The 16120-nt window shown below is 39.8% G+C and overlaps 1 protein-coding gene across 1 annotated transcript in view; it reads left to right on the forward strand.

Annotated features, from left to right (window-relative positions):
* The window catches only part of Golm1 (golgi membrane protein 1), a 66189-nt gene extending 50410 nt beyond the window's left edge, over window positions 1-15779 (forward strand). Inside the window, exons 7-10 of the mRNA XM_078047388.1 lie at window positions 7270-7429; window positions 8042-8287; window positions 10900-11010; window positions 14176-15779. Of these exons, the coding sequence (XP_077903514.1) occupies window positions 7270-7429; window positions 8042-8287; window positions 10900-11010; window positions 14176-14252 (594 nt within the window). The 3' untranslated portion in view covers window positions 14253-15779. The remainder of the gene's footprint in view (window positions 1-7269; window positions 7430-8041; window positions 8288-10899; window positions 11011-14175) is intronic.
* Window positions 15780-16120: the final 341 nt, after the last annotated feature.

Consider the following 16120-nt stretch of genomic DNA (forward strand, 5'->3'; position numbering starts at 1 on the left):
AAAACTACAGCTAGGCACTAGAATTCTCAATACTAGCAAATCAATTCAACATATTAATTACATAAAGAATTACATACCATGACTGAATGACTGTTCCTGTCTGCATCTGTTGATATGACCATGTTGGCCTTTTGATGTGATGGATTACATAATTGATTTTCAGATGTTGAATAAGTCTTGAATACCTGAGATAAATCCTTTGTGGTCATGGAATTTTAATCTTTTTATGCATCATGGATTTAATTCACTAATATTTTGTTGACAAGTTTTGTATCTGTGTTCGTAAGAGATGTTGGTTTGTAGTTTTGTAATGTCCTTATCTGGCTTCAAGTAATGAGTCAGAAAAAATTCTCTTGTGTTTTGTGCTCTGAAAGAGATTGTAGAGAACTGGTGTAATTTCTTCCTTAAATGTTTGATAGAATTCACCAGTGAATTCATCTGAGTGCTGTGCTGATTTATAAGGTTGTTAATTATTGATTCAGTTTCTTTAACAGAGGCTGTATTCAGATTGTTGTGTTTTGGCAGATTGTCATTTCAAAGAATTGCTCCATTTCATCTAGGTTATCAAATTAAGCATTTTATGATTCTATTTTCTCTACTTTCTTGTCATACCAGTTATACTTTTTTTTTTTAAAAAATGGCTGCCTTAGAATTTGCAGTATACTTTTATAAACAGTCTGTGCCTACTTTCAAATAACATTAGGCCAAAGGTTGCTTGAAGGCCTTGTAATAAAAAAATAATTCTTATTCCTACTTCACATCCCTTGTATCATTGCTGTCGTTGATTTTGCTTATACACATACCTAAGCAGACAGATATACATGTTATATCCATAAGCATACATAATTATGTATGTCATTGATACTATTTTGAACAAACTATTCTCCATTAGATCAGTTAGAATAAGGAAGATAAACACTTTTTATTTTGCATTCACTTATTTGTTTTCCTTTTCTTACCTTTATGTACTTCTGAGTTTCTTTTCTTTCTTTCTTTTTCTTTCTTTTTTTTTTTTTTTTTTTTTGGTAGCAGGGGCGGCAGTGGACCAGGGATTGAACTCAGGGGCACTCGACATCCCCAGCCCTATTTTGTATTTTTATTTAGAGGCAATAAAGTTGCTTTATGCCTTGCTTTTGCAGAAGCTGGCTTTGAACTCATGATCCTCTTGCCCCAGCCTCCCAAGTTATAGATTACAGGCATATGTCACTGCACTAGGCTGTACTTCTGAGTGTCTTAAAAAAAGACTTAACATTTTGTGCAAGGCAGATCTACTGGCAACAGTTTCCCTCCCTCCCTTCCTTTCTCTCTCTCTCTCTCTCTCTCTCTCTCTCTCTCTCCCCCCCCTCTCCCCTCCCCCCCATTTTTTGAAGCTAATTTTGCAGGACACAAAATTCTAGGTTGAGGATTTTTTTTGCCTTGCTTCTCTTGTTTCTGAGAAGTCATATGTAATTCTTAACTTCTTTCCTTGAAAGATAAGGTCATTTCTTTCAGGATATTCTGATATTCTGTGGTTGGAAAATGATATGCCTGGGCTGGGGATGTGGCTCAAGCGGTAGCGCGCTCGCGCTCACCTGGCATGCGTGCGGCCCAGGTTCCATCCTCAGCACCACATACAAACAAAGATGTTGTGTCTGCCGAAAACTAAAAAAATAAATAAAAAATTCTTTCTCTTTCTCTCTCTCTCTCTCTCTCTCTCTCTCTCTCTCTCTCTCTCTCTCTCTCTCTCTTTCTCTCTAAAAAAAATAAAAAAAATAAAAATAATATGCCTATATGTAGTTTTCTTGTCATTTACCAGTTTTTGTGTGTGTGTGTTCGCTGAGCTTCCTGGATTTGGTGTCTGACATTAATTTGAGGAATTAAATAATTGTTTCAAATATTTTTTCCTCTGCCTTTCTCTCTTTCTTCTCGTTCTTATATTTCCATTACACATGTTAAACCTTTCATGGTGGTCCAGCAGTACTTGAATACTGTGCTTGTTGTTTTTAGTCTTTGTTCCCTTTTCAGTTTGGGAAGTTAAATATCCTCAAACTCCCCGCTGACTAGCAGACTGATGCAGGAACCAAGGCCCTGGCCAAGGACCACCCTGCCAACCGGCAGACCCATGCTGGAGCCTAGGCCTACCCAACCTCCATCTTGGGACACTACAGCCATCGCCATAGCCCTCCCCATGCAGTAGCCTCCACCTTGGACAACAGATAGGGACTAGAGGCAGCTGCATCTCCAACTAAGCAGCCCACCCTTTTAGCCCCATCTCTGAAAGTGGTTACATCCATCATGGGACACTCCCACTGCTATATTGAGTTACCTACACTATTGCCACAACTACCTTTAGTCGCAATAGGCATCCATCATGAGACACAAGCCAGGGACAGGAAGCCAAACACCAAGGTGAGATACTGGTAATCTACAGGGACACTACAAGATTATAGGATAGAAACTGTAATACCAAAGATCTGCACTACAAGAAAGGAAGATACACAGAAAACATGAAAAAACAAGGAAAGAAAGTGTCCCAAACAAACTAAGATACTACAATAGTAGAATCCATGAACAGCACAGTTGATGAAAGGAGTTCAGAATGTACATAATTAAAATAATCTACAAATTAAAGAATGACCTAAGTGAGCAAATACAGGCAAAAATTAATTACTCCAACAAAGAGATAAGGGCAAATACAGGTAGCAAAAGATTACTTCAAGAAAGAAAGATACTGAAAGAAAGAAAAAAAAACCCCAACAATCAGAAATCCTTGAAATGAAGGAAACGATAAATGAAAGAAAAAACTACAGAAAGTATCACCAACAGACTAGATCACTTGGAAGACAGAGCATCAAGTAATGAAAGCAGAATATACAGTCTTGAAAATAAAGTTGACCACAGCGAAGATGGTAAGAAATCATGAGCAGAACATCCAAGAATTATGGGATAGCATCAAAAGACCAAATCTAAGAATTATTGTGATAGAGGAAGGCACAGAGATTCAAACCAAAGGAATGCACAATCTCTTCAATGAAATAATATCAGAAAATTTCCCAACATGAAGAATGAATTGGAAAATCAAATACAAGAGGCTTACAGGACACCAAATGTACAAAATTACAACAGATCTACACCAAGGCACATTATAATGAAAATGCCTAGTGTACAGAATGAGGATAGAATTTTGAAGGCCACAAGAAAGAGGAATCAGATAACATATAGAGGGACCAATTCAGATCCCAGCAGATTTTTCAACCCAGACCCTCTAAGCCAGGAGATCTTGGAACAACATAATACCAAGCTCTGAAAGAAAATGGATGCCAACCAAGAATATTGTATCCAGCAAAATTAAGCTTCAGATTTGATGATGAAATAAAAACCTCATGTAAAAAAGAATTTACAGTGAGAAAGCCTACACTACAGAGCATTCTCAAGCAAAATATTCCAGGAGGAAGAAATGAAAAACAACTATGAAAATCAGCAAAGGGAGGAGTTTCACCATAGGGAAAGCCAATCAAAGGAGAAGCCAAGTCAAGTTAAAAATCAAAATGTCTGGGAATACAAATCATATTTCATTAATAACCCTGAATGTGAATGGCCTAAACTCATCAACTAAGACAGACTGACAGATTGTATTAAAAGAAAAAGACCCAACAATCTGTTGCCTTCAAGAGACTCATCTCACAGGAAAAGACATCCACAGACTGAAGATAAAATGATGAGAAAAAACATACCACTCACATGGATCATGTAAATAAGGAGGGACTTCCATCCTCATATCAGATATATCCACTTTACTAAAGCTAGTAAAAAGGGATAAAGAAGGACATTTGTACTGCTTAAGGGATTCATAAATCAAGAAGACATAATAATCATAAATATCTATGCCCCAAATAATGGGGCATCAATGTATATCAAACAAACCCTTCTCAACTACAAGAACCAAATAGACACAGCACAATAATACTGGGTGACTTTAACACACCCCTTTTACCACTGGATAGATCTTCCAAACAAAAACTAAACAAACTATAGAATTCAATAATACAATCAATATGTTGGACTTAACTGACATATATAGAATATTCCATCCATCAACTAGCAAATACACTTTCTTCTCAGCAGCAAATGGATCCTTCTCCAAAATAGACCATATGTTATTCCACAAAGCAAGTCTTAGCAAATACAAAAAAATACAGATACACATACACAGACACACACACACACACACACACACACACACACACACACCCGACCAAAATGGAATGAAATTAGAAATCAACAAAATAAAAAATGGAAGTTACTCAATCACCTGGGGACTAAACAATATACTTTGGAATGAGGCATGGATAACAGAATACATCTGAGAGGAGATTAAAAAAAAAAAATCCTTAGAGGTAAATGAGAACTCTCACACAACTTATCAAAATCTGTGGAACACTATAAAGGTAGTGCTAAGAGGAAAGTTCATTGCATTAAACTCATTCGTTGAAAGAAGGAAAAAGTCAACAAATAAGTGAGCTGACATTACATCTCGAAGCCCTAGAAAAAGAAGACCAAACCAACACCAAAAGTAGTAGAAGACAGGAAATAATTAAAATCAGGACAGAAATTAATGAAATTGAAATGAAAGAATTCAAAAAATTGACAATAAAAATTAGTTCTTTGAAAAAAATAAGTAAATTGACAAACCCTTAGCCACCCTGATGAAAAGGAGGAGAGAAAATATTTAAATTATTAAAATTCATGATGAAAAGGGAAATATCATGACAGACACTATATTGAAATACAGAAGACAATTAGAAACTATTTTGAAAATTTATAAGCCAGTAAAATAGAAAACCTCAAAAATACCAACAAACTTCTAGAGGCGTATGATAACTCAAACTGAGTCAAGAGGACACACACAATTTAAACAGATCAATTTCAAGCAAGGAAATAAGAAGACACCGTGAAAAGCCTACCTACCAAGAAAAGCCTGGGACCAGACAGATTCACAGCTGAGATTTACAAGACTAAAAAGGAGAATTAATACCAGTACTCCTCAGATTATTCCATGAAATAGAAAAGGAGGGAACCCTAGGATCTTTCTGATACCAAAACCAGCCAGAGACACATCAAGGAAAGAAAATTGTGGAGCAATATCCCTGATAAACATTGATGGAAAAATTCTTAATAAAATTCTGGCAAATCACATACAAAAACATAAAAAAATCGTGCACCCTGATCAAGTGGGGTTCATTCCAGGGATGCAAAGTTGGTTCATTCCAGGGATGCAAAGTTTAACATACATAAATCAATAAATAAAACTCATCACATCAATATACTTAAAGATAAGAATCATAATTATCAAGATGCAGAGAAAGCATTTGACAGAATCCAGCACCCTTTCATGTTCATGTTCATCATCTCATGTTTCATGAGGTGGACATCATTACCTTAGGTACATGTGTGACTGCACATGTGGTGCAATGCTCTATCGGGTACAATCAGAGAAATGAAAGTTTGTGCTACAGTTGTGTACAGTGAATCAAAATGCATTCTGCTGTCATACATACCTAATTAAAATAAATAAATTTTAAAAATCCTCTCAAACTCAGGTTCTTTCCTTGACTGTGTCGGTATTAATGAGCCCATAAAAGACATTCTTCCAATTTTGTTAGCATTTTTATTATTATTTTGTGGTGCTGCAGGGATGGAACCTGGGGCTTGGCACCTGGCACCTGCTGGGCAAGCACTCTCTCACTGAGATACTTCCCCAGCTCTTCTTCAATTTTTGAGTTCTAGCATTTCTTGTGTTTTCCATCTCTCTGCCACACTGCCTGTCTTTCTCCTTGCCTGTTGTGTGCTTTATCCACCAAAGGATCAGCATATTACTTGGATTTGTTTTAGATTCCTGGTCTGGTAATGCTACCCTCTGCCGTGTTTGCTTCTCACACTTGCTCCCTCCAGATTGAGTTTATTTCCCTGTAGAATGCCTTCCAGGTTTTTCTTGGTGCTGGACATGATATATTGGGTAAAAGGGACTGCTGTAAATAGGCCCTTAGTAATGTATTGGTGAGGTGTGATGGAGGGGAGGCATTTCTGTAGTCCTCTGAGGTCTCACTCAGTGAGCCTCTGCCTCTGTGCTGGGAACTTTACATATGCTTCCCAGAACCCAGCACCCCCACGTGTGTCAGGATGACTGACATGGGCAATGGTCAGCCTCTGATAATAAATAGCACAGTGACTTAAGGTGGACCTTGTGAAGGGACATAGGGTGCTCTGGCCTATTTTTGAATGGTTCCTTTCTACCTTCCACTACCAGAAGCCTTCTCTGGTGTTCATTTTGGGAATTGATTGAGCTCCTGGAGGTCGTGACTTGGACCCCCCAGAGTGGCTACCCTCAAGCCTGTCACACTGAGCCTCTGGCAGTTCATAATCACAGTTCCGGTTCCCTGCCTCCGCACCGGTTTCCACGTCTCTGCCCTGGTCAGCCGTGACTCTGTGTTCGGCTCTCCTTTCTAAAGTCTTAGGGGCAGGGCTTTGCTTTGTGCCCTCACCTCTTTTGTGACAAGATTTGAGGGGACTTGATGGCTTTCCAGTCTGTTCAGCTTTTTACTTGTAAGGACCAAGTGATGACCTCGCTCCTTACACAACCCACTAGAAACCGGAAGTCTGTCTTGATATGGATGTGTGGAAGTGTCAGTGTCCCTCCCGGTGCTGCCTTCAGCCGGCTCCCATGCTGTGTTCTTGTTCTCATTTTCTCAAAGTATATTTCTAATTTGGCTTACGATTTGTGTGATCCCGTTGGTTACTGGAAATGCCTTAATACCTGCACATTTGTGAATTTCTCAGATTTCTTTCTGTTACTGATTTGTGGCTTCATTCTGTATGATGGCAAAACCTTCCTTCTACCTGCTCTGTGTGAGTGCAGTCACTTAGACCCTTGAGGCTTGCTGTATGGCCCTCTTGGGGAGTGTTCCATGTGTACTTGAGAAGAATGTAAATTTTTCTCTTGGGTTGACATATATGTTTGTTTGGTCTAGTTGGTTTGTTGTACTGTTCATGTCTTTTTTCCTGTTCAGAGTGGAAAATTAGGCAGAAAATCAAGTGCTTTTCGGAGGACCTGAACTTAACCTATCTTCTGATTTATGCCTCATGACAGCAGGATCATGGTAGACTGTGGTATTTCTCAGGGTTTCCTGTGTCCTCGTTTGTGGGAAGGGTGTGTTGTGCATTGCTTTCATGAGATTCTCATAAGGTTTCTGGTCCCAGATCCTACCCTGGCTGTCCTGTGCTCCATTTCAGCCCCAGGCTCTCGGTGAATCTGCGCCCGGACTGCAGGAAGCAGGCCTGCCACAGACACAGGTGCCGCAAGGGAAGGGAAACGTGCCAGGCAAAGGCAAGTCCCAGACACCGGCCCCCAGTTTAGAGGTGGTTTTGGATTTGAAGAGACGAGGTAAGCAAGGTAAGCAGAGCCTGACAATGTAACCAGTAGTAGCAGCTCCTGTTCTCCTACTGCATATGGATACTCTGAGGGGCAGAGTGTGTGGCTAGAGCCAGCCACTGAGCTCAGTAATGGGGCTGACAGGTGCAGGTTTCTCTCTGGGCACTTGGAATTGGGGCCACAGGGCTTCTCTGTCTTGCTGACATCTTATCCTTATAAATTTAGTGCCTTGTTCTTTGGCAGCTGTGTAAGTAAAGGTCCTTTTATTGAGGACACCAGTGGGACTGTAGGATTAAAGGACTGTAAGATGAAAAGCTCTGGCTCCCAAGAGTCTCTAACAGATATGATCATAACACAGCAGCGCCTCCTCCAGGACTTGTAGGTTGTTGAGATAATTTAGTCCAGATTACTTTGCTAAACAACGTCTCTTCCTCATACTGAAGATGAACTGTGGCACAGAGGGGTCTGTTGGGGAAGTCGTAAAAATAAGCTCCCCAGCTGCCCCCCGGTATAGAGCTCACCCTGTCCCCATTTCTCAGAAACACTCTGGGAATTGAATGGCCCCAGATTTGGGGGTTTTTGTTTATTTTGTTAAAATTTAGTGTTGGTGAACTAACTGTATTCTGTGCACAGAGGAAACCAACGAGATTCAGGTTGTCAGTGAGGAGGAGCCTCAGAGAGACAGCCTGCTACTGCTGCCACCCCAGGAACCAAGACACGAACAGGGTGTGGAAGACAAACCTGTGGTTGGAAGAGGTTTTGTGGGAGCAGAACTCAGCCAAACTCCACAGGCGCCAGAAAATCAGGAGGGTGAAGACCCTGAGCGTGACCAACTCGTTATTCGAGATGGGCAGGAGGAACAGGACGCTGCCAAGGAAGGTGAGAGGCTCCATGTGTCACCTGTGAGCTTTTCGTACGCGCAGCCCTCTTGATCTCACTCTCAACACTGGATGCATCCTGTTGAATTTTTCCAAATGCAATTTAAGATTTGGTAGTTCCTCCTTTGTTTATTATTCATTATAAAGTGGGAGGCAAGAAGAGTAGCAGTGTACACTACAGCACTTCAAGTTTCAGACACAATGTTAACAGGAAGTCGAGGAGACTTTGTAGGTATTTGACCTGGAGGTGGGTGCTTAACAGAGTAAATTCAGCTGCAGGCAGGAGGACCACCCACAGGCCTGTCTCTGTATCTCTACTTCATGTGGTGTACTGTACAGACAGTACTGGTGAATGACTCAAGGAAGTAAGGACTGCGAGAGTTAGTGCAGTTAGAGTTAGTTGAGTACTGAAAAAGAGCCACATGAATCCTACCTTTTTTGTTTCCTAAGAAATAAAGAGTGGGGCTGGGTATGGTGGTGCATACCTATAATCCCAAAGATTAGAGATGCTGAGGCCAAGTTTGAGGACAGCCCCAACAATTTAGCAGGACCCTCTCTCAAAATAAAAAGGGTTGAGGATATGTAGCTCTAGTGGTAGAACCCCTGAGTTCAATCCCTAGTACTGTTAAAAAAAAAAAAGAAAGAAAGATAGAAAAAAGAAAAGAGTTGGAATGAGATCAACTGAATTATTATTTCAGTGCCTTGAAGTTGTGGAAAATTTCCATTCCACCTTAGCCAGGAACACTGATGAAGACATGAAACCTATTTTCTGGTATAAACCAAATAACAGAAGTTGGGAATGTGTTCATTTGTAGAAGTCACCCTGATTACTAATTAAATCTCATTTTCACCTCTGTTTCTCTCTTGGAAGAACATGTCCTCCCAAATTCCAATTAAAGAATTTATTTATTTATTTTGAGGCACCAGGGATTGAACTCGGGGATACTCTCAACTACTGAGCCACATCCCCAACCCTATTTTGTATTTTATTTAGAGACAGGGTCTCACTGAGACACTTTTGCTGAGGCTCACTATCCTCCTGCCTCAGCTTCCTGAGCCACTGGGATTACTGGTGTGTGCCACTGTGCCTGGCCGAAACAATTGTGTTTTTTCACCCTCTCGCTAAAGGCATCACTGCTTAGGTCACTGCTTTACATACCTGCCCAGCCATAAGATGCTCATGTTGGGAGGGTGGGAGGGAAAACACATACTGTTGGATTATCCTATGACTCTCAAGTGTCAGATCATTGAGCACAAAGTTTTTTTAAAAAATATTTATTTTTTAGTTGTAGTTGGACACAATAACTGTATTTTATTTATTTTTATGTAGTGCTGAGGATCAAAGCCAGGGCCTCGCATGTGCTAGACGAGCGCTCTACCACTGAGCCACAACCCCAGCCCCTCAGCACAAAGTTTTAAGAGTTAAAGGCCTATGTGGCTTTTTAACTGCACCTGTTTCCAGATGCAGTTGTGATGGTTTCTTCTGAAGAAAAAACCTACAGTATATGCTAGTATGTGCTTTGCTTCCATCAGGCGGTGAGTACAGAGAAACAACGAAAGCAGATTTTCCAGGCATGTTTAAAAAAAATGGCTTGCTTACCTATATAAAAAAATAAACGGTTAGAGGGGCTGGGGTTGTGGCTCAGAGGTAGAGCGCTTGCCTAGCATGCATGAAGCACTGGGTTCAATCCTCAGTACCACATAAAAATAAAATAAAAAGATATTGTGTCCACCTACAACTAAAAAATAAATACTAAAAAAAATAAATGGTTTAAAGTTAAACCCTTTGAATGGGTCTCTTGAATGTATTTTGCCTTGGTCTTCTTTTCTGGCCACTCTTCTGTCTAGGGATGAACATGGTATTGAATGATCCAATTCTGTGTGGACAGTTTTATCCTTTGATTCACAGTACTGACTCTATTCCCTGTCTTGGAGCAGTGAGCCATTCTAAGAAACGTTAAAACAACAGTGGTACTTTCCTTTAACCTAGAGAGAGATGATTGTTCCTTTAAAAATTTTTGGTTTACTTAGCTAGGTAGATCCCCCCCCTGCTCTTTTTTTTCTTTTTCTTTTTAATGACTTTATTTCATTTTTTTTTTTATTTTTTATGTGATGCTGAGGATCAAACCCAGGGTCTTGCACGTGCGAGGCAAGCACTCTACTGCTGAGCCACGCCCCAGCCCCCCTGTTTTTCTTTTTTGAGCAGTTTTGCTCTGTTATTGAGACCAGTCTCAAGCAGTCTTTCTGTCTCAGCCTTTTGAGTTGCTGGGACTACAGGCCAATGCCATTGCTCCTGGCTTCTCCGCCATCCCCTACTTTGCAGTGCTGGGATCAAACCCATGCCTCTCTCATGTTAGGCAGACTGTTGTACCTACCACTGAGCTGTGTCTCCAGCTGCCAGGACCTTATTTTATATAGAATCAGAGCTTAGTGGAACATTCATAAGGACACTCCTACATGGCATTTGTACTAGAAGCAAACACCCTTTCCTGAGAGGTAACAAGGATCTGATTGTTAAGGATGACTGGGTAATCCCCAGTATCCACGTCCTGGTGTTTCTGTGGCACCACAAGAGAAATAATGTAGCTTGTGTTTTATGTGTTGATTTTATAGGGAGAAACCAGCAGAGACTAGCAGATGATGACTACAACATGGATGAAAATGAGGCAGAATCCGAAACAGACAAGCAGGCAGCCCTTGCAGGGAACGACAAAAACTTGAATGGTAATAATGGTGGTGAGGGGACACCTTTCATTTCTCCTTTCTGGTCCTTCACTTTGTCCAACCAATGTCAATAACACTGTAAGTAGTGAGTCATTTCAAGAAGACTATATTCTTAGAAGCCTTTAACACAGGGACAGTGGAGCAGGGCAAGGGCTAAGAAAGAAGCCCAAGACATCTGTTGGAGGATTTATTTTCAGTGACATTTAGGGAATTTCCCAACAAATGAAATGTCTGGTCACCCCTGATCAGTCTATACTTCTCATTTCTCTGCCATTCATTTCTCTTTTGGCTTACCCTGCTTTATACTGTTTTAAGTATGATAGCTGTAATACCTGCTAAGCCTAATTCCTAGGAAAGCTCAGCTAATGTCACCTTGAATAATGCTTCTTTAGTTTAGTTTAGTTTTGTACCAGGGGTTGAACACAAGGGCACTTAACCAGAAGCCACATTCCCAGACCTTTTTATTTTCTGAGACAGGGTCTAAGTTACTTCGGGTCTTGCTGAGTTACTGAGGTTGGCCTCTAACTTCCAGTCCTTCTGCCTCAGCCTCCCAAGCCACTGGGATTATAGGAGTGTGCTTCTTGTTTTTGATTCCTTTGCCTCTATTTTGTCCCTCATATTTTCTATCTCTGCCTCTCTGGGCTGTATATCAATTATTTCCTCAAAAACATTCTTCAAAAAAGAAAAATCTTTTCAAATGTTTTCAAGTTTTTCTTCCAGATTTTCTTTATCTGCTCTTTAATTCATGAGTTCTATGGCAGATTCTCACCCATGGCACTTAGTTTCCTTATGTTTTTAGGCTTTTTTCACTGTGAGCCACTAGTTTCCTTGGAACTTTATCCAAGGGAAGTCTGAAGACAGCTACACTCCTTGAGAAGGTAGTTTGCCAGTTGAAATAAGGGCATTAAAATTCATAACCTTTTAAGATAAACCCTCTAGTTTCTTTGATGATGTAGGGTATTATGAATTCAGACTGTACGCCTGTGGTTATCTTGTTGGAAGTGGTCTCATTGGACAGTAATCTTTCTTGATGTCCCATTTTCTTCACTAGTTTATTTACCATTACCTTTAAATTAGGGCTTTGAACTTTGGGGTTTCAGTTTTATGTGGAGGTTCCACCTTCAGTGAAATCCACGGTTTTGTACCCCTGCTCCTTTGGAAACTGAGGGAAGACCAGTATCTTCAGACTTGAAGCAGAAATTTTTATGGTCACAGCCAGCTTGTTTATTACCTCCAGGAGTTGTTTCTGCACTTGACTTCTGACCTTACAGAGGCTGTCTTATACCACCAAATGAACAGTGCATTATTTGTAATGTTTCATATTTTTAACATTTTTAACTTTTCAGAGAACTTAGATTTTACTATATAGCCTTCATTAACTGCAATACAATTGTCCAAATAAAGAAGTTTTGATGCAGTGCTGTTATCTACTATGTAGACTTTCCTTAAATTTTGTGGCTGTCCAAATAATATCCTTTTTTGTAGTTCAGTTGAGTTAAGTACACTATAAACTCACACTTAAATCCCAAACCTTTTTAAACTAAACCGTTCAGTTGTCATTTCTCTTTTGTATCCTTTAACCTGGAACTGTTTTGTATTTATTTCTTATTAACTCTGTTCATCTTTTTTGAAGTATAGTGTCCCAGGTGTTTGGTAGAAAGTCCCTCCATTTGGGATTGTCTAACCCCATAGTAATATTTTTGGAAAATGCCTTTCATACTTAGAGGGATGGATGCCAATTGTTCAAGTTGGCAGAGTTGTTTTAGAGTTTCTAGAAATGAACTCCTAACTTGATTTTTAAATTATTTTCATGGACTACTTAGATAACCTTATGAGTGGGGAGAATTTTAAGCAAACACAGCTATCTCCATCTTTCTACTCTTTGTACTTCATTGACTCCACTGATGTCCTTTGATTTGTGAAGAGCCTGTTTCATGGTCTTGTCACACCCTTGGAATTGAGCCTAATGTGCTACTAAATGTTTGGCTTTGCACTGAAGTCAGGTATTCTTTCATCCCTTACATCCAGGTGTCCTACTAAGGGTTGGACCTTGTGAAGCGGTAGGCAAGGTAAATGTTATGGTTTAGATGTAAGGTGTCTCTGAAAAGCTTACATGTGAGACAGTGCAAGAACGTACAGAAATCAGTGAATTAATCCCCTGGTAGGGAATAACTGAGTGGTAATTGAAGTGGTAGGGTGTGGCTGGAGAAGGTGGGAATTGGGGTGTGGCTTTGGGGTATATATTTGTATCTAGCAAGTGGAGACCTTTCTCTGCTTTCTGATCATTAAATGAGCTGCTTCCTTTGGCCACATTCTTCTGCCATGATGTTCTGCCTCACCTTGAGCCCTGAGGAATGGCGCCGGCCTTCTATGGACTAAGACTTCTGAAACCATGAGCCCTCAAAGAAAAGTTTCCTCCTTTAAAATTGTTCTAGTTAGATCTTTTAGTCACAGCAGCAAAAAAAAAGCTGACTAAAACAATAAAGAAGTTTTCTTTCAGTCTTTTAAGATAGTTTTAGTGAAGAAATGTCCTCAACATCAGCTTCGGCATCATTTTAAGATTATGTCATTGAGTTTAAAACCTTGCTTGCCCCGAGAAAGTAGATGAAAAAGCCATTGGTTCCAACTTTATAAGACAGTATTAATTTAATATGGCAGTCATTTAATTCATAAATTAACTTTAAAAAAATTTTTTTGTAGTTGTACACAATTACTTTATTTATTTTTATGTGGTGCTGAGGCTCGAACCCAGGGCCTTGCACATGCAAGGCGAGGGTTCTACCGCTGAGCCACACCCCCAGCCCCTAAATTAACATTCTAATATGGAACATAGTTTATAAAACTTTGTGACTTTTATGTCCTTGAGTAAGACCTGTTGATGGAAGGCACATCAGTTCTGTATACAGCACTGGAGGGCCATGGACTTATTTCAGTGTATTAAACCACTGCCAGGTTTTTAGATGTTGTAGCTTTTGTTTCATAGTACACTGTTGGCCATATACATCTGTTTGTTGTCTTCTTGATTTGAAATGAAATGCCAAAGTACAACGTTGGTATGGGAGATACAGTCCTCAGTTTATAGGAACTTAGTGGAATGGGATGTGCCCAGATTGATTTCTCAACATGTTTAATATTAGAATATTATCCAACTTTTTTCCTTTTCAGTTTTTAATGCTGAAGACCAGAAGAGAGAGACCATAAATTTACTTGATCAGCATGAAAAGCAGAATCATACACTCTGAAACAAACTGGAATCACATATATCACATCAAGACTGAAAAGAGATCACTACAAAATATTCACAAGTGACTGAGTACTCAAAACTGTGAAATGTACTAATTGTACATCTAAAGATGATTATTGTACAGTTTTACTTTCTGTAGGAAAATGGGATTAAGACAGTTTTTTGGGGGGGTGCTTTTAAAGTGTCTGCGCTAGAATGTCAAAATCTGTCAAACTTTTCTGGCTAATAGTTACTTCATTAGAAGATCAACACCAAAAGTAGAAAACAAGTTCTTCCAGTGTGGTGACACTAGCACCTCTTTATTCTGGAATCCAGCTCTGCAGGAGAGTCCTTCTCAGATGAAAGAGAGATGGGTTGCACACAGAGAACTTCCTGGGTTCCCTCGGAAGTCCCCTTCTCACTGTGCCAAGTGTCAGTGCCAATCAGCCCCTATTTCTGTTCTCACTGGCACACACTGAAGGACTAGCTGATTGATTCAGACAATCAATGGCGAAGGGCTCTATTAACAAAAACAGTTTTAAACGAGCCTAAATACAACGATGTTTTGTGTGGTAATTTTGAAAAGACTACTCATATAAAACTGTCTTCTCTGATGTACAGGAGGCTACCAAGTGATTTATAATTTGAACATGTTTGCTCTCCACTTTCTTTGCTTAATGTGTGTGGGCAGAGTGAAACCTTTTCCAGTAAGTATGTATTGTCAAGTAATGACTGAATTAGACTTAACAGAGCTGGCATTTGCATGCCCACAGCAGAGCATGGACATACAGGTACTGCACTGAGGACAGATGTGCAGCTTCTTATTACCCAAGTCAAATAAAAAACTTGGTTGATGTTGAAGGTCATAGTGTTATAAATTGGAAATGTTTAGAAAGGCGAGAGAAATGCAGGAGTTGTTTTTGTCATAGTTTACACATTTAGCTCACAAAATGATTTGAAAATCAAAGGTTAATGAAATGACTTTAATCATAATTCAGTGATAATGCATTAAGTGTGAGTCAGTCAATACTATTGGTAAGCAGGCTCTTACCACTTGCCAATCACTGGCAAAGTCATGCTAATGACTTTCAGTGACTCTTTCTAAAGGGTGAAGTAGAAGAATTCACAGGATTTGAGATGCTTGGGCCTCAGGGGTCATTTGATTAACACCGTGATTTTCAGAGAGGAAAATTGGGCCCAAAAGTTGTGGGACTTCTACCTGGAGAGCTGGTCCATATTGCCCTGCAATCACCAAAGGCAGGGTCTCTGTGTGTTCTGTGACTGTCCCCAACTTGAATGTTACTCATATGTAATATCCTTTTATGCAGTCATTTAAGATTTGTCCATCCGGAAAGGACAAACTGAAGAACAATGTGAAGGGAACCTTAGAAGACTTTTATCTCAGTCCTTTCCCAACTTCCCTTTGTGTCTCGGTCTTACAGCTGACGTGAATTTGCTCTTGCTTTCTCACTTAGGAAAAAAATCTATTCATCTGTTTAATGTGCATAGAGTTGCTGAGAAATAAAGTACTCTGCTCAATGTTTAAGACTGTGTTCATAACTTTCACTGTTTTTAGCTGTTTTCCTTTCACCCCCTACTAGATTCCTAAAGACTCAGCTTTCACCTTTTGGTTAAGGATACTGGGTTTGCCTTAAGTTAAAGCTTTAATGGAATTAGTCACTGTTTTATGACCAAGCTGCTTTCCCACATAACCTTAAGAGACATGCCAAAGGAAGAGTTCTGATGTAAGCCCCCCACCCCCAATTTCTCTCAACAATGTAGTGAAATAACAGTACTGGAACCTCCCTGATCTACCTTTTCACAGAAAACACATATTCACCTAAGTCTTATGACTCAATACAGCAGTTGTTTTTTTTTTTGAGAGTA

This window comes from Ictidomys tridecemlineatus, chromosome 4 (genome assembly GCF_052094955.1).
Source record: "Ictidomys tridecemlineatus isolate mIctTri1 chromosome 4, mIctTri1.hap1, whole genome shotgun sequence".
Lineage (NCBI taxonomy): Eukaryota > Metazoa > Chordata > Mammalia > Rodentia > Sciuridae > Ictidomys > Ictidomys tridecemlineatus.